At 43.3% G+C, this 22789-nt stretch overlaps 1 protein-coding gene across 8 annotated transcripts in view; it reads left to right on the top strand.

The window, feature by feature from the left end:
* TMEM242 (transmembrane protein 242) overlaps positions 1–22789 on the top strand; it is a 319004-nt gene that overhangs the window by 241501 nt on the left and 54714 nt on the right. For all 8 annotated transcript variants that reach the window (XR_012227499.1, XR_012227500.1, XR_012227498.1 and 5 more), the window contains one exon: positions 11644–11781. Coding sequence is in view for 5 of the 8 variants with exons in the window: in XM_073563937.1 (XP_073420038.1) it covers positions 11644–11781 (138 nt within the window). In the remaining 3 variants the exon portion in view is untranslated. The remainder of the gene's footprint in view (positions 1–11643; positions 11782–22789) is intronic.

The raw sequence follows: 22789 nt of genomic DNA, 5'->3' as shown, positions 1-22789 counted from the left end.
ATATATATATATATATAATAAAATACAGAAAATATATTTACTTTCAATTTTCTGCTAGGGTTAGGGTTAGAATTGGGTTTAGGGCTAGAATTAGTGTTAGAATTAGGGCTAGAGTTAGGGTTTGAATTAGGGTTAGGATTAGAATTAGGGTTGGAATTAGGATTAGGGTTAGGGTTGGAATTAGGTTTAGGGATTAGCATTAGGGTTGGGATTAGGGTTAGGATTGGAAATAGGGTTAGGGTTGGAATTAGGGTAAGAATTAGGGTTAGGGTTGGAATTAGGGTTAGAGTCAGAGTTAGGATTAGCATTAGGGTTAGGATTCGGATTAGGGTTAGGGGTGTGTTAGGGTTGTAGCAAGAATTGAGTGGTTTCCACTATTTACCAACTTTGAGGGTCTAATTTCTTCTGTTACCCTTGGGAAAATAAAAAAAAATTGGGGGCTAAAAAATCACTTTTGTGAAAAAAAGATTTTTTATTTTCACGGTTCTGCGTTTTAAACTTCTGTGCAGCACTTGGGGGGTTCAAAGTGCTCACCACACATCTAGATAAGCTCCTTGGAGGGTTTAGTTTCCAAAATGGGGTCACTTGTGGGGGTTTTCACTGTTTAGGCACACCAGGGGCTCTGCAAACGCAACATGACACATGCAGAACATTCCATCAAAGTCTGCATTCTAAAATGGCGCTCCTTCCCTTCCGAGCTCTCCCATGCACCCAAACAGTTTTTCACCCTCACATATGGGGTATCGGTGTACTCAGGACAAATTGCACATCAACTTTTGTCATCCAATTTCTCCTTTTACCTTTGTAAAAATAAAAGTTTGGGGGCAAAATGATCATTTTTGTGGAAAAAAATGATTTTTTATTTTCACGGCTCTACATTGTAAACTTCTGTGAAGCACTTGGAGGTTCAAAGTGCTCACCACACATCTAGATAAGTTCCATCAGGGGTCTAGTTTCCAAAATGGGGTCAATTGTTGGGGGTTTCCACTTTTTAGGCACATCAGGGGCTCTCCGAACTCAACATGGCGTCCGATCTCAATTCCAGCCAATTCTGCATTGAAAAAGTCAAACGGCGCTCCTTCCCTTGCGAACTCTGCCGTGCACCCAAAAAGTGGTTTACCCCTAGATATGAGGTATCGGCGTATTCACGAGAAATTGCACAACAAATTTTGTGGTTCATTTTCTCTTTTAACACTTGTAAAAATAACAAAAATTGGTTCTGAATTACACTTTTTGCAAAAAAAAAGTTAAATGTTAATTTTTTCCTTCCACATTGCTTCAGTTCCTGTGAAGCACGTAAAGAATTAAGAAACTTCTTGAATATGGTTTTGAGCACCTTTAGGGGTCCAGTTTTTAAAATGGTGTCACTTTTGGGTATTTTCTGTCATGTTAACCCCTCAAAGTGACTTCAAATGTGAGGTGGGCCCTAAAAAAGATGGTTTTGTAAATTTTGCTGTAAAAATGAGAAATCACTGGTCAAATTTAACCCTTATAACTTCCTAAAAAAAAAAAATTATTTCCAAAATTGTGCTGATGTAAAGTAGACATGTGGGAAATGTTATTTAATAAGAAATTTGTGTGACATAGCTCTCTGATTTAAGGGCATAAAAATATAAAGTTTGAAAATTGCAAAATTTAAAAAATTTTCGCCATATTTTGTTTTTTTCATAAATAAATGCAAGTCGTATCGATGAAATTTTACTAAAAACATGAAGTACAATATGTCACGAAAAAGTCTCAGAATCACCGGAATCCGTTAAAGTATTCCAGAGTTGTAACCTCATAAAGTGACAGTGGTCAGAATTGTAAAAATTGGTCATTTAGCTGCAAAATGTCTTTGTCACTAAGGGGTTAAATAACTCAGGGCTCTTAGTATTACTGTTTTTGATCAAAGATAGCATAAAAGCCATCCGACCATCGTCAAGGTGCCCTGATCGTGATGATCCTATGCTGTCTAATAATAAAAACCTTACCATGTGTCAGAGTTGACCTCAGTGTGTGAATAAGGGCAGACAAAAGGACAGGGTCCCAATCTATGGACATCAGTCTGGGGAAGCTTTTAAATGTAATTATCAGCTCAGAAAAGGGAGGCCACGCCTCGGCTTGCACAAAATGAAAAATACTAAGAAAAACAGAAAAATTGAGCTTGGATTAAGTTAGTATACATACAGCACATAAACGCATGTTCCCATTAGTCATAATAAAGCGCAAAAACCTACAAGAAACAAATTGAGCAAAAATCACTGCTGTAACTAAATAAGTAAGAAGCAAGTGCATTTAAATAACTCAGAATTCTTAGTAATACTGTTTTTGATCAAAAATAACATAAAAGCCATCCCACCATCATCAAGGTGCCCTGTAAATTTCCAGTGTGTGTTTTTGGCGATTAAATATAAAATTAATCTTGGGACTGCTCTTTTATCTTGATTCATGAATCACCACGTCCTCACACTCGGTCGGTCAATTGTACGCTACCGGGTTGGTTTCTGACCCATAATAAGCCTGTTGTCGGATGGGGATTATGTCGAACGAGGAACTGGTGGCAGAATACTGTATTGTTTTAGTGAGGAACTCTAGCAGTGACGGCCAGCAGTTTAAATATATATCCCCAGCCTGGACTGGTGATATATATCCCCCTCACTGGGAGCACCTCACTAACTCGTACCTATAAGGGAAGCCTTTCCGGCAACTGTTTGCCCTCTGTGCAGTTCCCTGACTGACCTGGAGCAAGTGGTGGTGCCAGAGAGCCGATCATTGCAGGTCCTTCTCTCCCCTCCCCCGAGGTGAGCGAAGTCAACGCCCCCCCTTCCCCTGTGAGATCCCTCACAGACTCTTGCATCTTTCATCCAGCCACTGACGTTTCTGGATTGTGAGTCATGGGGAAAGCAAAAGAATTGTCAATGGATCTATGAGAAAAGGTAGTTGAACTGTATAAAACAGGAAAGGGATGCAAAAACATATCCAAGGAATTGATAATGCCAGTCAGCAGCATTCAAACTGTGAAAATCAGGATCTCTGTAAAAACAAATCCATGTTCAGGTAGACCAACAAAAGTTTTGTCCAGAACTGCACTGAAATTTTTCGGGATGCAAAGAAAAATCCAGAGCCTCTCACCTTGCCAAATCAGATCTCATACTTTGCACTGACGAGAGCCAACAGCTCGAAACACCGTGTCTGCAAATTGAGATTCTGATTTGGCTTGTATCCTAAGTCATACTACAAGACTCGTTAAAGGGTTGATTGTGACTTGTAGGATCGCTACTACCAATAGGTGGCGCTGTAGAGTAAAAGTCCTCTTTCTTTCTGAAGAGGCAATTTGCATATTATTTTCCCAGAGGAGCATTGCACGGCGAATAAGTCTCCTTACCTTGACAAACCACAGCTGGCATGTCACTCTCCGCAAGGAGAAACCTTACTTCTTAGACCCTAGTCCAGAGCCTCTCACCTTGCCAAATCAGATCTCATACTTTGCACTGACGAGAGCCAACAGCTCGAAACACCGTGTCTGCAAATTGAGATTCTGATTTGGCTTGTATCCTAAGTCATACTACAAGACTCGTTAAAGGGTTGATTGTGACTTGTAGGATCGCTACTACCAATAGGTGGCGCTGTAGAGTAAAAGTCCTCTTTCTTTCTGAAGAGGCAATTTGCACAAGAAAAATCAACATCAGCTGAAATACTGGACTCTCTGAAAACTGTTGGTGTGGCTGTTTCAAGATTCACAATAAGGAAGAAAAATGAGCTGCAAGTTCAAGTTCACCAGTTGAAAGCCATTACTGCACAAATGCCACAAAGTATCTCACCTACAATACACAAAATAGCACAGAGACAAGCCTCAAAATTATTGGGACAATGAAATTTGGAGTGATGAGACCAAAATTGAACTATTTGGCCACAGCCATAAACGTTAAATTTGGAGAGAGGTCAACAAGGCCTATAACGAAAGGACCACCATTCCTATTGTAAAGCACGGAGGTGGATCTCTGATGCTTTGGGGATGTGTGAGCTACAAAGGCGCACAGGAATCTTCGTCAAAGTTGAAGGAAAGATGAATGCAGCATGTTATCAGCAAATACTGGAGGTAAATTTGCAATCATCAGCCTGAAAGCTGTGAATGGGACGTACTTGGATGTTCCAACATGACGATCCAAAACACAAGGCCAAATCGACGTGTCATTGGCTTCAGCAGAAGGCTCTGGAGTGGACATCTCAGTCTCCTGACCTTAGTATCATTGAGCTACTCTAGGGAGATCTAAAGTGCGCAGTTCATGCTAGACAGCCCAGAAATTTACAGGACCTGGAGGCTTTTTGCCAAGAAGAGTGGGCAGCTTTACCATCTGAGAAAATAAAGAGCCTCATCCACAGCTACAGTTGTGGCCAAAAGTATTGACACCCCTGCAATTTTGTCAGTTTCTTCCTGAAAATTATTGCAAGCACAAATTCTTTATTATTATCTTCATTTAATTTGTCTTAAATGAAAAAACACAAAAAGAATTGTCCTAAAGCCAAATTGGATATAATTCCACACCAAGCATAAAAAAGAGGGTGGACAAAAAGTATTGGCACTGTACGAAAAATCATGTGATGCTTCTCTAATTTGTGTAATTAACAGCACCTGTAACTTACCTGTGGCACCTAACAGGTGTTGGCAATAACTAAATCACACTTGCAGCCAGTTGACATGGATTAAAGTTGACTTGTGAATGAGTCACCGAGGAGGAAAAAACAAAACGCAAGCTAAGCCCAGAAAACTGGAGAGGTTGGTAACTAGCGGATTGCGGACCCCTGATCCTATCCACACAACTAGCAGTAGCCGTGGAGCGTGCCTGCGGTGGTCCTAGACGCTTCATCACAGCTGGAGAACTAAATAAGCCTAAAGAAAGAAGGAAAATCTAAACTGCCCCAGAGCAGACCCCAAAGCAATAGACAGCCCCCAACATGTATTGTCGGTGAAACAAGATGAAAACACAAACACAGAAAGATAGGCTGAGCAAACGATGGGGCCCTCACTAACTAGAAAGGACAGGAAAAAAAAGCTGCTGTCTGCAATCACGCAAAAAATCCTGCCAAAAAATGTCCAACTCGTCTGATAGAAAAAGGCCCTGAAGTCACTAGACTTCAATTCCCTATATCAGCACTCAGGTATATTCTGAAGACAGAGCAAAAGAGATCAGCTGATCAGAGACAAAATGGGGATTCAGCCCAGTCCCAGCCAGGGCTGGCTGAACACAAAAACTAAGTAAACCAGACAAAAACTCATATGAACAATAGCAGAAAAAACTTAGCTTTAAGAAGGCAGGAACCAAACTGGAAACCAGAAGCCACAGTCATGAGAAATCACCAGCAAGAAACTAGGGAGTCGGCTGCCTTAAATCCAATCAAAAACTCCCGATGTCCAATCGCAGTCCTCTTCCTCAGGTGGCCGGTCTCTGCCATTTAGATCAGCTTCATTATCTCCCTTCACCAACAGAGGGAGCGCCCAGATAGAGAACTCACTACTCCTCTGTCAGCACAGCCAGCTCCATAACCCTCACCAGAAGCCAGAGGCAAACCCGGAAATGAGCTCACAACAGTTGACTCAACCTCTGTCCTGTGTCCTTGTGTGTACCACATTGAGCATGGAGAAAAGAAAGAAGACCAAAGAACTGTCTGAGGACTTGAGAAACCAAATTGTGAGGAAGCATGAGCAATCTCAAGGCTACAAGTCCATCTCCAAAGACCTGAATGTTCCTGTGTCTACCGTGCGCAGTGTCATCAAGAAGTTTAAAGCCCATGGCACTGTTGCTAAGCTCCCTAGATGTGGACGGAAAAGAAAAATTAACAAGAGATTTCAATGCAAGATTGTGCGGATGTTGGATAAAGAACCTCGACTAACATCCAAACAAGTTCAAGCTGCCCTGCAGTCCGAGGGTACAACAGTGTCAACCCGTACTATCCGTCGGCGTCTGAATGAAAAGGGACTGTATGGTAGTAGACCCAGGAAGACCCCACTTCTTACCCCGAGACATAAAAAAGCCAGGCTGGAGTTTGCCAAAACTTACCTGAAAAAGCCTAAAACGTTTTGGAAGAATGTTCTCTGGTCAGATGAGACAAAAGTAGAGCTTTTTGGGCAAAGGCATCAACATAGAGTTTACAGGAGAAAAAAAGAGGCATTCAAAGAAAAAAACACGGTCCCTACAGTCAAACATTGCGGAGGTTCCCTGATGTTTTGGGGTTGCTTTTCTGCCTCTTGCACTGGACTGCTTGACCGTGTGCATGGCATTATGAAGTCTGAAGACTACCAACAAATTTTGCAGCGTAATGTAGGGCCCAGTGTGAGAAAGCTGGGTCTCCCTCAGAGGTCATAGGTCTTCCAGCAGGACAATGACCCAAAACACACTTAAAAAACACTAGAAAATGGTTTGAGAGAAAGCACTGGAGACTTCTAAGGTGGCCAGCAATGAGTCCAGACCTGAATCCCATAGAACACCTGTGGAGAGATCAAAAAATGGCAGTTTGGAGAAGGCACTCTTCTAATATCAGGGACCTGGAGCAGTTTGCCAAAGAAGAATGGTCTAAAATTCCAGCAGAACATTGTAAGAAACTCATTGATGGTTGGTCGCAGTTATTTTGGCTAAAGGTTGTGCAACCAAGTATTAGGCTGAGGGTGCCAATACTTTTGTCTGGCCCATTTTTGGAGTTTTGTGTGAAATGATCAATGTTTTGCTTTTTGCTTCACTCTCTTTTGTGTTTTTTCATTTAAGACAAATTAAATGAACATAATACCAAAGAATTTGTGATTGCAATCATTTTCAGGAAGAAACTGAGTATTATCTGACAAAATTGCAGGGGTGTCAATACTTTTGGCCACAACTGTACCACAAAAGACTACAATCTTTGATTAATGTTAGAGGGGGCAATACACTGTATTAAGAAATGGGTTTTGTGAACTTTTGATCAGGGTCATTTGGATGTTTTGGGTTGTCATTATGATTTAAAAAGAGGAAACACAGTAGTTTTACTATAAATGGCTTCACCCAACCACTAACCATGAGTGGAGTTTGGTGTTATCATTCATATTCTCTGAGAAAAGGACAAGAAAGCAAAAATTCTGCTGGGGTATGTAAACTTTTGAGCACAACTGTATATAGGAGAGGGGAGTGGTCTGTAGTAAACACCTGAGATATCCAAACTTGAAGCCTCAGAGACAAATCAACCTCTGTACTGCTAACAGAAACCTGCACCATTTAACATGAAGGTGACTTGCTTCTGATCGCTGCAGTGGTACGTGAAATTAGACACTGTGGTATTCTGACCCTTCTCTGTTGCAGTCAACCTGTGACACTTACATTCTTTCCTGAGATGCCACCTATATAATACCTATAATACCGCTGGCTCTGCTCCATATCTGCAGCCATTGGAGCTAACTGCAATTGAATTCCTTTTATGCTATAGTCAATAGTGACTGTGAGATTTAAAGGGAACCTGTCAACAGGATTGTACACCGTAACCTACACACAGTGTCCGTTCGGCGCCGTTATACTGATTAAAATGATACCTTTGATGAAATCCATCTTGTGGTTTTTAATCTTTTTTCAGTTTGGAGATAATGATATGCTCGTGCTTCGGGGTGGGCCTGAGCCTAAGCCACATCCCATAGTGACTAGTGACTGCCCAAGATGGGCGTGGCCAAAGTCCCAACCCCTGCAGCAGAATCTGAAGGAATGAGTGGGGCAGCCAGAATTATCTCCAGCCACGAATGGGTGGAGCTCAGAAGAACAAGACGGCATGCTCAGAAGCCAAACGCCATTACCCAGCAAGTTACCTATTGACATGTAACGCAGGAGCATGTCTTTTCATGGGGGAATTGGTCGGCAAGACTGGGAGCGATCCGTAGCTCAGTTGAAGGCAGACTTGTGCCCGGGGGACTTTGGGACGGTGGAACTAGAGGACTGGTTCCCATTTGGCTTGTCGGAATGGAAGATTTTCGGTAGCTGGGACACCGCGGACGCGGAGCAGCTGGAACCGGAAGGGGTCATGGAGACGCCGAAAGCTGTACAGAGGGGATTCATCGTTGCCATGATCCCAAGCTCACACAGCTGCCATGGAGGACCGTCACAGCCAGCTGCAGCTTTGGTGAGTGAAAGACCTACACTCATCTCAGTTCCTGCACCGACTCCTGCCCCGTCAACTTCCCCAGCGTCCTCCCACAACATATATCCAGACGAACCCCGAGCTCCCACAGCGGAGGAGGCTCAGTGGGTTAGGGAAAGTTATTGAAGAAAAGAAACTGTGGGAACTCCAAATCTTGAAGGAGCTACAGTGCCCCAGCAGGGGAGCCATGTCTGGCCGGATGACACGTGACCTCATTAAGTACTTTAATCCCACCCAGGGGTATGGATTCATTCAAGGGGCCAAGACCATGGACAAGGGATATGTGAATTTTGGGTCCATTGATTTTAACGGTTCGTTACAGGAGTGGGACCGAGTAACTTTCAAAAAGGAGCAAAGGCCATGGGGACCATATGCAGTGGCAGTAAAGATGGTCTCCAGCATTCATGTGAGACGGGAGTGGAAGCTCAGTATTATGTGCAGCCGCCTGCAGTCAGCTAGAGGGCAGAGGCGCCTTTAATGGACATGGTGGTCGCAGTTGGGTCATGGGAGTAGGAGGCTCCGAGACTGTTGAATCTGCCGCTGGTGGAGGGAAGGAGCAGAAGGAACAGTGGAGAGTCTTCCGCCAGCAGGACTTCGGACCACACTTTTATCATTGTTCAGGGTCAGAATGTGGCCCACTATGCCGGTCAGTGGCCCTGTGTTGACTGAAGTGTCCCTTTCAGTGTGTTGTGTTAAGATGCAATGGAGGAATAAATATATGTGACTGTTCCGCATCTCCGGAAGAGCAGGAAGCCCTGGACGGCATCAGAACTACATGTCGGTAGGTGACCAGTATGGTCATGGTTGAAGTGACTGTGTTTTCTTCCCCCTCCCTCCATCCACGTTTTACATGCACCCGTTGCGCACCCCCTGCTGGATTATGGGACCGAGGCCCTGAAGGGGTTAATCACCCTTGGAAAAGAAAAAACGGACTATGTGTGCGGCTACTTTAAGAACTGAACTGTGTTAGCCCTGCATTTTACCTGTGTTAGCCCTGAATTTTACTTGTTTAAACCCTGGACTGTTCCCCTTAACAAAAGCAGCACACTTGTTTTAACGTGCCCATACTCTACTCCAGGAAGGAGGGGGGAAAAATCTGAGCAGGAGGACCTGTGGAGTGAGCCGAGTCAGGACTAAAAGGACTGTTGCTGAGTTGGCTGTCAAGCAAGTGTGTTTGTTATGGGTCCCAGGAGCCAAGGGACAAGGGTCAGTTGGACCCATACGAAAAGAACTTGAACTCTTTTGTTCCGGGGTTCCAACTGAGTGGAGTCGGGGTCTCAGTTGACCCACAAAGTTCATCAGATAAAGACTGTATTGACTGTAAATATGTTTTTTTTTAAATTTCTAGCAGTTTTAAATTTACAGGTACTGCCATGTTTGTGGACGACCATCTTCTAGGAGGGAGGAATGTAAGGAGGTGGCAGGGACCCTCATGTGCTTCCTCTCCCTTGGTAGCTGCTCACAGGATTACGCGTGGCACCTCCTTGTTTATTAATGTGAAATGTAATGTTTATGTACTGTAATGTCATGTGTCTGTCAGGTACTGAGTATGGGCTTAGGGTTAGGATAGAATCTTAGATAGTATAGGACCGTAGGCGGATTAGAATAGAGAGGGGCACATTAAAGATAGAGATGGCAGGGAAAGATAAGAAGACATCTCTGTGTCTAACCTGTGCTGCCAATGTGATGGATGCCCTATTGTTTAGTAAAGTTCAACTGTTGGAAAAGAATTGTGACTCTGTGATGTTTTGTGGAGCCAGAGTGACAGAACTAGAAAGGACTCTGACAGTGACCGTGAGTGTTCTGCTGCACACAATGCACATGCAGCAGAAGGAACATAATGTTTTATCTGGGGTGCCAGGGTGTGGGAACAGTACAGTCCATTGCCATGACTATCACGCTGGCTGCCTTACAGAATTGGCGTAGTCTGCAGGATTGCGATGCCTTCTGTACAGAGAGCGGAGGAGCCTTGAAAATGGCAAAGATGGCGGCCATTAGAGAGTTTTAAAGATGGCACCAAAAACTGACAAGAAGATGGCGGTCAATGGAGTTAAAATTGAGAGTGGTGCCGCCAATTTTCTGAGTGCGGCTGTTTCTTCATCTTTTTCCGTGGGATCAGTGACCTGTCAGCAGTCTGCATTATGAATAGCTAAGCAGAGCACTACATGAAGCTCCCCCAGAGGCCCACCCCGAAGCACGAGCATATCATTAACTCAAAACTGAAAATAAAGATTAAACAACCACAGGACAGATTTCATCAACCAAGGTATATTTTTAATCAGTATAACAGCGCCTACCTGACACTATGTGGAGGTTACTGTGCACAATCCTGCTGACAGGTTCTCTTTAAGTGATTATAGACAGATAGCTAACCTTTCTGTCACCCTTTGCTTCACACAATGCTCCATTGATGGAAAATACATTTTATTTATGAGTCTCAGAAAATGACAACTAATTTTTTAAAAGTAGTATATTTTAAAGATTATGTAAAACACAAGTGGAAATTGGCAGTGAAGGGAAGGAGTTAATAATCTTCTAGAATGTGTTAAAATGACATGACATTTTGAAGTTTTTAGTTTTAGAAATGGTCTTGTCCCTTTCCCACTCTCTTTGCCTATAAAATCTGTTTGTCATTTTTTTTTATTTTTGCAATACAAGTTTAGTACATGCCACAGGGCAAAATAGATGATCCTGTAGGCTTGAAGAAAGATACGCTTTAGTCATGCCAATACCTAGTTAGATTGCAAATATAGTCACCAAGCAAGACAAGTCTAATTTAAGTGAAAGATCAACAGTGCTTGTGGCAAAGCATTGAGGATCTATTATTAAACTATTCTTAAACTATTCTTCTCTGCTCAGCATGATGACTGCTTTTTACCCAGGTGCACAAAGAAATATTGCTAATCAAAGTAGGACCTAAATGTACACTTTAAATTTTATAGCTCTTTTTGAAAATTAATGGAATCCTGACTGAGATTGATCCAATTTGTGAACCAACCAGACAAATTTCAAATATCATTTTCACAATAAACTTCTAGATGGCAGTGTTTTCAGTTTGTAAAGCACACAAAAATCCCCAAATGCATCAAATTTTTATGTGTTTGGCACATTTTATTCCAACAGACAGTGGTGTAAAAAGCCTGTCTTAATTAACAACTGTACGTTCCGCAAGATTTAATGAATGTTAAGATGTTTTTTAGGATATATAAATAAGACTTAAAATGTCATTTATATAAAGTGTCATTGTCATGTCCTCATATAAGTCAGAAAATAGAAATTACAAAGAACTGATAGAGATGTGTAATCCAACAATTGGGCCATGTTCACATCTAGTAAAATATAAGAGAAGCCTAATGCCCAAAATAATAAACCGCAAGTAAAGACAATAGGAGCATGTTAAGAAAGGACTACGATACTCCATATTTTTGTATCTTTATTTTATTGTATTTGCTCTTGGTTTTGTGGATTGTTACATGTAAAAAGTTAACCTGACAGTTTCATTTTCTTTAGGGATCCACTGCAACAGCTGCCTTGCCAGAAAGTGGTTCATCTCTTGCATTGAGGGCTTTAGGATGGGGCTCTCTTTATGCCTGGTGTGGAGTTGGATTACTCAGTTTTGCTGTTTGGAAAGCACTAGGAGTACAAAGTGTGAGTATATAACTTGTGTGTTGGAAGGTAAATATCATACTTAACGATCTCTCTAGATATGTGTGTTTCAGGACAAACCTGATCAAAGTGTGACTTCCTTGCCACATCCAGCTCTTTTGCTGTCTCTGTCTAGCTTACAAATAAATCCAAAAATAATGGTGGCATTGCACTTCCCAACATTAAAGCCTATTATTTATCTAGTTTGGTTAAACATAGTGCATACTGGTTTAACAAAAATAACTCTCACATGGACCCATCTAGATGATTTGATTAATAACCACTGCCCCCTACAGGACATAATTATTAATCACCTTTTTAGACCACACCTACCTAATCCTAAATCTCCTACCTTCCAGGCGTTGACTAGCTCTTGGACTATACTAGCTAAACCTAACAAGAGAAGAAACAAACTAGAATTAACAACAAACTTCCCAATTTCCTTGCTCACTACCATCTATAAAATCGATCTTCTGGATAATTAGAAGAAATCGGGAATCAAAAAAGTAAGAGACTTGCATAATGGGATGAATTTTATACCCTTTAAAGAAGTCAAAGAAAAATTTAATCTAACCTCCCAAGACTTTATGTTCTTTTAAAAAATAGCTTTCGTAAATTTATAAGCAACAAAAATCTGAAGGCAGAAATTATTGCTAAATTATTAGAAGATCCTAATAATAATTTTTTATGGAGCACCAAAAATCTTTATAGTTATTTAAATAAAGATAATACTTTCCATAAAAACTCATAAATGGTAAAGTGGGAATCCGAACTAAATATTTCTATTAACCACGAACAATGGGAAAACGCTATCAGAAACTCATATTCGTCCAACATTTCTATGATCCTGCACAAGACTTACTATAAAATCCTTGTTAGATGGTATTACACCCCTTCTCGCCTAGCTCATAATGACCAAAAGAACTCACCCTTATGTTGGAGGAATTGCGGACTACAAGGTAATCTTCTCCATATTTTTTGGAGTAGCCCTAAAGTTAAAAGCCTGTAGAAACAGGTATCGCTATATGTTGACTCACTTCTCAAGATGCATTATCCGTTAACTCCAAAGGCCGCTCTTCTCTCTATTGACCTTGAAGAGTTCGACCCTTCGATAAGGTTTGTTATAATACATATTTTCCTGGTGGTTAGGAATTCCCTGGCATTGTACTGGAAAAGAGTGGATGTGCCAAAGTTTTCAGATTATTTTGGAGAAAATCTCTTCGCACTACTCTTTGGAACTACGCTTCGCTATTATTAATAATAACTTAAACATGCAAAGAAATGGGACAAATGGAATTCAATTCCTGTTACAGCTTAAACCAAAGTTATACTTTATTGTTCAAATAATAAATGACACCTGCACTACGGAATGGCTGATGGATAACTCCCACAGATCTGGTCAACACACAACCCTTTTTTTTTTTTTTTTTTTTTTTTACTATACTGGTCATTAAGTGCCTACATTTTTTTTAAGATATAAAATTAAGTTAGATACAGTTTATACAGTTTACAACTGCATTAATTTCATATGCAAAGCTATGGAAATGTATATTTGGAGTTTTCTAGTTTTTATTGTCACCCCATTTCCCTTCCCTTTCCTCCCCGTCTCCTAATTTTACCCCCTCCCCCTTTTCCTAAAACCTTACATATCCCTTCTCACTCCCCTTATAAAACTGCAAAATCAATAAAAACAGTTATATACAGTCATATGTAAAAGTTTGGGCACCCCTATTAATGTTAACCTTTTTTCTTTATAACAATTTTGGTTTTTGCAACAGCTATTTCAGTTTCATATATCTAATAACTGATGGACTCAGTTATATTTCTGGATTCAAATGAGGTTTATTGTACTAACAGAAAATGTGCAATCTGCATTTAAACAAAATTTGACCGGTGCAAAAGTATGGGCACCCTTATCATTTTCTTGATTTGAACACTCCTAACTACTTTTTACTGACTTCCTGAAGCACTAAATTGGTTTTGTAACCTCATTGAGCTTTGAACTTCATAGCCAGGTGTATCAAGTCATGAGAAAAGGTATTTAAAGTGGCCACTTGCAAGTAGTTCTCCTATTTGATTCTCCTATGAAGAGTGGCATCATGGGCTCCTCAAAACAACTCTCAAATGATCTGAAAACAAAGATTATTCAACATAGCTTTTCAGGGGAAGGATACAAAAAGTTGTCTCAGAGATTTAACCTGTCAGTTTCCACTGTGAGGAACATAGTAAGGAAATGGAAGAACACAGGTACAGTTCTTGTTAAGCCCAGAAGTGGCAGGCCAAGAAAAATATCAGAAAGGCAGAGAAGAAGAATGGTGAGAACAGTCAAGGACAATCCACAGACCACCTCCAAAGACCTGCAGCATCATCTTGCTGCAGATGGTGTCACTGTGCATCGGTCAACAATACAGCGCATGCATAACGCCTTTTTGTATGACCAAACAACTCAATCTTTGTTTCATCAGTCCACAGGACCTTCTTCCAAAATGTAACTGGCTTGTTCTAATGTGCTTTTGCATACCTCAGGTGACTCTGTTTGTGGAGTGCTTGCAGAAACTGCTTCTCTCGCATCACTCTCCCATACAGCTTCTCCTTGTGCAGAGTGCGCTGTATTGTTGACCGATGCACAGTGACACCATCTGCAGCAAGATGATGCTGCAGGTCTTTGGAGGTGGTCTGTGGATTGTCCTTGACTGTTCTCAGCATTCTTCTTCTCTGCCTTTCTGATATTTTTCTTGGCCTGCCAGGCAGTTACTGTGCACATAGAAAGTCTGAGGAGCAGAGGGTGAATGCTTGGGCGGTGTTGTACTCTGTCTCTGTATTATGAAGGCAAAATCTTCTAGATTAAATCATGACTGTAAGAGCCAGAGCAAGAGCACTTGGAAGAGCACAGCGACAGGACTCCAGACTACCGTAGACTGTTGTTCCTGGGCCGGATTTTGACAATCCATCACCTACTAATACTGAACTTGTTGGACAAGGATGTCAAAAAGAAACCCCTGCAGTTTCTAGACCAGAAGCTAGAGATTGACATTTCTGCTGGATTTCAATATTTGTCAATTGGAGAGCGTAGTGGTCGAAGGTGTGACTTCTATTATATGGGTGTTTCCACAAGACAATCCATCCAACATGTTATTGAATCAAAATATGGTTTTGCTCGCAACTCTATTCAGCTTTTCACAAACTATGTCAAATTGATAGCTAGACCCCAATGGGTCTTGTCACAGTGCCATGTTGACTACAGTCCCCAGATGTTATCTAGATCCCTAATCTCACCTCAACTTTACCAGCATAATGAATTAATAGGAAAAGCACGTCGTTTTGATGGAGCTGTTCTTTTCTTGCAAAAGAAACTAAATAATATCAATGAAGTGGTTAGCCGCACATGCAATGTAGAAATAGTAAAGATTACAATTACTTTCACCAATGAGTTACCACGCACTTCACCAACTTGCTTTCATTTTTACAACATTATATTCCGAAGCATTGAAGAAGATGATTAATATATTATGAAGCAAATATGTATGAATACTTATCACCCAAATGATGTTTCAAAAGTCAGAACATACACAAGCTATTTGTGTGACACTTATTTACCACTGTAATTTTGAAGTATGAGACTAGTATCATCTTGTGGATTGATGTGAGCCACAAAGTCCTTCAAAGTGAAACTGTTGTAGTGTATAATTTGCTCGCGAAAGTTAGAACTTGCCTTCTATGATGCTTGCATTACAGAGCTGATTGGACAAATATGTATGGACTCAGAAAGACCGGGCTCCAGGTTCCTGTGCTGCGCTGGGTCCAGAACTGTCAAGGCTGCGTCCCCTGTTTTCAGGGGGAAGGAATAGGGGAATGGACAGGCTGAAAGACCCGGTGACCTAGAGGCAGGAGGGCGAGCCTAAGAGAAAGCAGGCATGAAAGCAGAGTTTTTTAGCGGAGACAAGCAGCTCGTAGGAGGCTGAGCAGTGTGCTTTGTCCTTAGATCACCAGTGCTGCGATGGACTGTTCCCGTCTGCTCCCACCGCTACAAGTGGTACTTCCAGAGAACAAGGCACTGTGTCCCCAGTGACCACCAGAGAGTGAGCCGCCGTGTGCTCCATGACCGTGTGTACAGTGTACGTGTGCAGTACAGATAACCAGTTCATGCTACGTGTCCAGCGTGGAAAACCAATAATAGGCACAAAGGAAGGACGGAGGGCGTTGGTACGGTCAGCAAGGTGCTCCCTCAGCATCTTCCAAAACTTTGCACTTCTTATGAGAGTACCCCAGGCCAGGGCAATGGGATTCGTACCGGGGTCTAGTCTGTTTTCCACAGCAAGTCTCGATGCCTTACTTGCTGTGCCACACAACCATTCGTATTATACAGTTTCTGATCAACTAGTTATTTTTCGTTCATTGTTCTTCCTTCGTTCTGGTGATTGGCTGCTTCACTGTTTCCTGTGCTTATGTCCCGCCTTTTTCCTATTTAGCACTCCACAGGGCTCTCACTCCCTGCCGGTGATTCTTCTGTGGTACGGATTCCTGTCTTCCCTACAGTGCTGTCCGGTACAACCTCTGACAGCCTCCCGGTCTCTCTTTCGTTGAGTACCTCTGGGACTCCAGCTTTCCGCTTTGGTCTTTGCTGAAATCTTAGTATTTTTTGTGTTAGCTTGGGGTTTTTGTGGTTTTACCCTTCAGGTTCATTCACTCTTTAGTTTCACTCTATGAGTCTTCCTTGCTGCTGCTTGTCTCCCTTAGGTTGTCCTGCACTAATTCCACCCTCGGTTTACCCTCACTGTAGCTCCCTGCACTTACGCCGAGGTAGGGACCGCCTCCCAGTTGTCGCCCACCGGCTAGGGTGGGACCGGCAAGTAGGTAGGGTCAGTGGTGGGTGGAGCTCAGTGGGCACCCTCTTCCCCTGCCGTGTGGTGGAATCATAACAGAATCACCGGCCTTCCCTATGGACGCTATGACCTCTTTAGTCAATCAGATGCAGGGCCTTACTCAGCTGGTGCAAGATCTTGCTGCGCAGGTCCAGCGTCAGGAGCAAATTCAAGCAGCTGCCGTTGCAGGGACAACTAATTCTGAGCCTAGAGTTAACTTACCCGAGCCATTTTTCGGAGATAGAAGCCAATTTGCTTCTTTTAGAGAAAATTGTAAATTATATTTTCAATTACGACCTATTTCTTCTGGCCCCCCAGCTCAAAGAGTCCGTATCATAATCTCTCGCTTACGGGAGGGACCCCAAGAGTGGGCCTTCTCTCTGCCGCCAGATTCAAATCTCCGTGATTCTGTAGACAACTTCTTTCAAGCCTTAGGGAATATTTACGATGAGCCTGACCAAGTCGCTCTGGCCGAGGCAAACCTTACCTCCCTGACCCAGGGTGATCAGGAGGTAGAGGTTTATTGCACCCAGTTTCGTAGATGGAGCTTAGCTACCCGTTGGAATGATCCCGCACTTCAGAATCAATTTCAGCGGGGCCTTTCACCAGCCCTAAAGGATGAATTGGTACACTACACACTGCCCCAGTCTCTGGAGGAGCTGATGGCTTTAATGGTCAGAATAGATCGCAAGTTAAGGGCGAGGAGATCGGAGCAGGCAGCAGCACGAGTTCCCGTTTTCTCTAGGGTCACTCCGGCTGTTCCGAATCTGCCAGCTGCCGAACCTATGGAATTGGGAGCCATGCAACCTGCCACAGATCCAAGTCCTTGCCGTCCACGCCACGCACTTGGAACCTGTTTTTACTGCGGAGATCCTCGGCATTGGATAAAGGATTGCCCGCGGCGCCCTGGCACTCCACAGGAATCTTCTCGGAATACACCACCTAGGCCTGTGGGTGGACAGGTAATTCCTTTAAGTTCTAAGAGACTCTTAGTGCCAATTTCTGTTGCTTTCACCTCCTCTAAGGGAGAAGGAGTTGCCATGATTGATTCAGGGGCTACTGCTAATTTTATGTGTTATGAGTTTGCTGTCTCATTGGGTATTTCTTTAATTCCACTCGCTCACCCCACTAAATTAGTTGGTATTGATAACACCCCACTAGCAAGTGGGGAGATTAGTCTCTGTACCCCATTGCTATCATTTCAGGTTGGTGTACTGCATGTGGAACAACTGTCATTTTTGGTTATGCATGACCTCCCAACTAGTGTCATACTGGGGTTTCCATGGCTCCAGCTCCATAACCCCAACATTAACTGGGTTTCTGGTGAATTGGAGAAGTGGGGTGCAGATTGTTCACAGAAATGCTTGTTAACACACGTTTGTGGTATCGTCTCTGCACAAGCTTCTCTTCAGAGTCTTTTGGGCCAATTCGCAGATGTCTTTTCTTTGAAGGAGTCTGAGCGGTTGCCACCTCATCGCTCCTATGACTGTACTATCAATTTGGTTCCCAATTGTAAATTCCCTAAGGGACGCCTGTATAATTTATCACCTCCTGAGAGAGAAGCTTTACGTGAATATGTACAAGAGGCTCTAAGAAAGGGGCATATCCGTCCGTCCACCTCACCTCTGGCCGCAGGTTTCTTTTTTGTCAGTAAAAAGGATGGAGGACTTAGGCCGTGTGTAGACTACCGAGGTCTTAATGAAATAACTGTCCGTAACCAATATCCTCTTCCGTTGATTCCGGACCTGTTCAACCAGGTTCAGGGGGCTCGATGGTTCTCGAAGTTGGACCTGAGAGAGGCGTATAATCTCATTCGTGTAAAGGCTGGCGACGAGTGGAAGACCGCCTTCAATACCCCCGAGGGCCACTTCGAGTGTCTGGTTATGCCCTTTGGGCTGTGCAATGCTCCGGCGATTTTTCAAAATTTCACCAATGATATTTTCCAACATGCTATTGGCCGCTATGTAATTGTCTATCTGGATGATATTTTAGTGTTCTCTCCTGACTGGGACTCACATTTAAATCATGTAAGGGATGTTCTCCAGGTACTCCGCAATAACCAACTTTTCGCCAAGCAAGAAAAGTGTATTTTCGGGGTCCAAAGTCTATCTTTTTTGGGTCATATTTTGACACCCCAGGCCATCACAATGGAGCCGGAGAAGGTAAAAGCGGTTCTTAATTGGGCTCGTCCTGTATCTTTGAAAGCTCTTCAAAGATTTCTGGGGTTTGCCAATTTTTACCGCAAGTTTATAAAAAACTTCTCCATTGTGGTGAAACCTCTCACAGATCTTACTGTGAAAGGTTCCGACTTGGTAAACTGGAGTAAGGATGCAGTGGATGCCTTCACATTTCTTAAGGAGAGCTTTGCCACTGCTCCTGTTCTTACCCAGCCCGATCAGGAGAGACCCTTTATTGTTGAGGTTGACGCCTCGGAGGCAGGGGTAGGGGCAGTACTTTCACAGGGGACTTCGTCTTTGACTCGTTTGAAACCCTGTGCGTTCTTCTCAAAGAAGTTTTCCCCAGCTGAAAAAAATTATGATATTGGGAATAGGGAACTGCTCACTATAAAATTGGCCTTTGAGGAATGGCGACATTTCCTGGAGGGGGCCAAACATCCTGTTACTGTCCTCACCGACCAGAAAAATCTTGAATATCTCAAAACGGCCAAACGGCTTAATCCAAGACAGGCAAGGTGGGCGTTGTTCTTTTCACGTTTTAATTTTGTGATTTCTTTCAGACCCGGCTGCAAAACCGCCAGAGCAGACGCGCTATCTAGAAGCTTCTTGCCTGAACAACCGTCAAACATCCCACCTGTTCCCATTTTACCTGATAAAGTATTTTTGGCTGCTAATTACTCTGATTTGTTTGCTGAAGTTAAGCAATTTCAACATTTGTCTCCGTCCGGCTCTCCTGATAATAAATGGTTCGTTCCCTGTCAATTGCGTTTGAGACTGCTGAATGAACACCACAACTCTCCTCTTTCAGGTCACCCTGGTATCTCTGGTACGATGGAGTCAATCTCCAGAAATTTTTGGTGGCCGACTTTACGCCGGGATGCCACTGCCTATGTCAAGGCGTGTGACATTTGTGCCCGGTCTAAGGTTAACCGCTCACGGCCTTTGGGTGAACTATGTCCTCTACCTGTTCCCTCCAAGCCATGGACCCATCTTTCCATGGACTTTGTTACTGATTTACCTTCCTCCCTGGGAATGACTACCTTGTGGGTTGTGGTGGATCGCTTTAGTAAGATGGCACACTTTATTCCTTTACCCAAATTGCCATCCGCCAAGCAATTGGTCCCCTTGTTTCTAAATCATGTGGTGCGGCTGCATGGAATTCCTTCTAATATTGTGTCAGATAGGGGTACCCAATTTGTCTCCAAATTCTGGAGAGCTTTCTGTAGTAAAATTGGCGTTTCCCTTGCTTTCTCATCGGCCTTTCACCCGGAGACCAATGGGCAGACAGAACGGGCCAATCAAGCCCTTGAACAATTCTTACGTTGCTATGTGGCTGATAAGCAAGAGACCTGGGCATCTTTTATTGCCCTGGCAGAGTTTGCCATAAATAATAGGGTAAACTCTTCCACAGGGATATCTCCTTTCTTCTGCAACATGGGATTTCACCCTAAATCCAGCTCTTTCTCTGAGGACCCCTCGGACAATCCTGAGGTAGAGATTGTTTCCTCTGATCTGCGGTCAGTTTGGGAGCAAGTCCAAGGCAACATCAAAAAGGCTCAGGAGTCACAATGCCACTTTGCTAATATGAAAAGGAGGAGAAGTCCTTCCTTTGAAGTTGGGCAGAAAGTGTGGCTTTCTACTAAAAATCTGAAACTAAGAGTCCCCTCTGGTAAACTGGCTCCCCGGTACATTGGTCCTTTTAAAATATCTCAGATAATCAACTCTGTTTCTGTCAAATTGGATCTCCCCCAGGCGATGAGAGTGCATAAGGTATTCCATGTCGCTCTCCTAAAACCTTATGTACCTCCAGTTTGTCCGGCTGACACACCTCCTGCTCCTGTTGTTGTACTTGGTCACCCCGAGTTTGAGGTAAAAAAGATCTTGGATTCCAGGAAAGTTCGTGGGGTCCTGCAGTACCTGGTGGACTGGAAGGGGTATGGCCCTGAGGAGAGGTCGTGGGTGTCTCATTCTGAGGTTCATGCTCCCAGGTTATGTAAGAGGTTCCATATCAATTTTCCTGAGAAGCCTTCCCTGTGTGAGGGTCCAGGGGCCCCTCATAAGGGAGGGGGTAATGTCAGGATTCGTACCGGGGTCTAGTCTGTTTTCCACAGCAAGTCTCGATGCCTTACTTGCTGTGCCACACAACCATTCGTATTATACAGTTTCTGATCAACTAGTTCTTTTTCGTTCATTGTTCTTCCTCCGTTCTGGTGATTGGCTGCTTCACTGTTTCCTGTGCTTATGTCCCGCCTTTTTCCTATTTAGCACTCCACAGGGCTCTCACTCCCTGCCGGTGATTCTTCTGTGGTACGGATTCCTGTCTTCCCTACAGCGCTGTCCGGTACAACCTCTGACAGCCTCCCGGTCTCTCTTTCGTTGAGTACCTCTGGGACTCCAGCTTTCCGCTTTGGTCTTTGCTGAAATCTTAGTATTTTTTGTGTTAGCTTGGGGTTTTCGTGGTTTTACCCTTCAGGTTCATTCACTCTTTAGTTTCAGTCTATGAGTCTTCCTTGCTGCTGCTTGTCTCCCTTAGGTTGTCCTGCACTAATTCCACCCTCGGTTTACCCTCACTGTAGCTCCCTGCACTTACGCCGAGGTAGGGACCGCCGCCCAGTTGTCGCCCACCGGCTAGGGTGGGACCGGCAAGTAGGTTGGGTCAGTGGTGGGTGGAGCTCAGTGGCACCCTCTTCCCCTGCCGTGTGGTGGAATCATAACAGAGGGTCTGAGAAAACTCTCCCATAACTTTGCCAGTGTTCCACTACCTCTGCTGGATTGGAGGTGTACCTCTCTCACCTGTACTCTTTGGTTTTCCAATGAACTGTGACCTCTGCCGCCAGCGTTTTGAGATGGGAATTTTTTACATAATTTCTCAAGGGCCCTCTGGTACTGCAAAATTTTTATATACCGGTCTGCCTCTGGAAGAAGAGATTAAAAGTTCTCCTTGTAGCATGGGTCTATGTGTCACCAGTAATGAGTGTCACCGAAAATTTTCCTAAGGCAATGTTTACAGTAAAGGCAGTGCAACATAAAGTCAGCCATGTGACCCAGTCTGCTAACAGGCAAGACTTCCATGTCCTCACCAAGAGGACAACTGACCATGCTCTCCTCCTCCTTGTCCTCAGACCATCCCTGACTTTTGATTAACCTCTGCACTAGCATTGTAAATACATCATTGTAAATAAACCCCTGTACTTTGTGTCTCCCCACCTCATTGTAGATTGTAAGCTCTCATGAGCAGGGTTGTCATCGTTATGATTTGATTAAATTATTGTATTATTAACTTTGATATTGTTACTTAGGACTGTTGTGTTTGAAAATATTAAACTGTAAATATGTTTGTGCTATATAAATAACAATTAGTAGTATTATTAGAACACAAAGAAGTGTAATGGTGGTGCAAATTATGGTGTCATTGCCTCTCACTATCTTGGTGGATTCCTCAAAGTTTTGGAGGATGGTACATATGTCTGACATCCATATCCACTCCTGAGATCTTATGTGTAAAGTCTGAATTGAATACCAATGGCCTTGTTGATGCTGGTAGGTAACAACTGCCCTCTTCTGCTCACAAATCCTTCATAACATTTGCAGTGTAGAATTCCAATGCGTGGGGACATAACACGCCAGTCTGTGAGCCGGAAGCTGCAAACGCTGCTGAAGCCCGTCAAAGGTGGATGAAGCTGTAGTTGACTTTCTAAAATGGGCATGCAGGGCGGCGTGCTTTCACAAGCAGATCCGGCAGCTCAGAGTCACTTTTCAGAAACCATTGAACAACAAGGTTAAGCACATGGGCCAGGCATGGTATGTGTGTGAGCTCGCCTCAGAGCTGCCACCAGTTTCCAGCCATTGTCACACACGATCATGCCTGGCTGTATGTTCAGCAGTGTCAGCCACTGATCTGGCTGCTCTTTTAGAGCGGTCCACAACTCTTCAGCATTGTGCGGTTTGTCACCTAAGTATATTAGCTTCAGC

Source organism: Dendrobates tinctorius, unplaced genomic scaffold (genome assembly GCF_039654945.1).
Source record: "Dendrobates tinctorius isolate UK_male_01 unplaced genomic scaffold, ASM3965494v1 ptg000409l, whole genome shotgun sequence".
Classification (NCBI taxonomy): Eukaryota; Metazoa; Chordata; class Amphibia; order Anura; family Dendrobatidae; genus Dendrobates; species Dendrobates tinctorius.
This window is presented reverse-complemented; position numbering and strand designations above follow the sequence as displayed.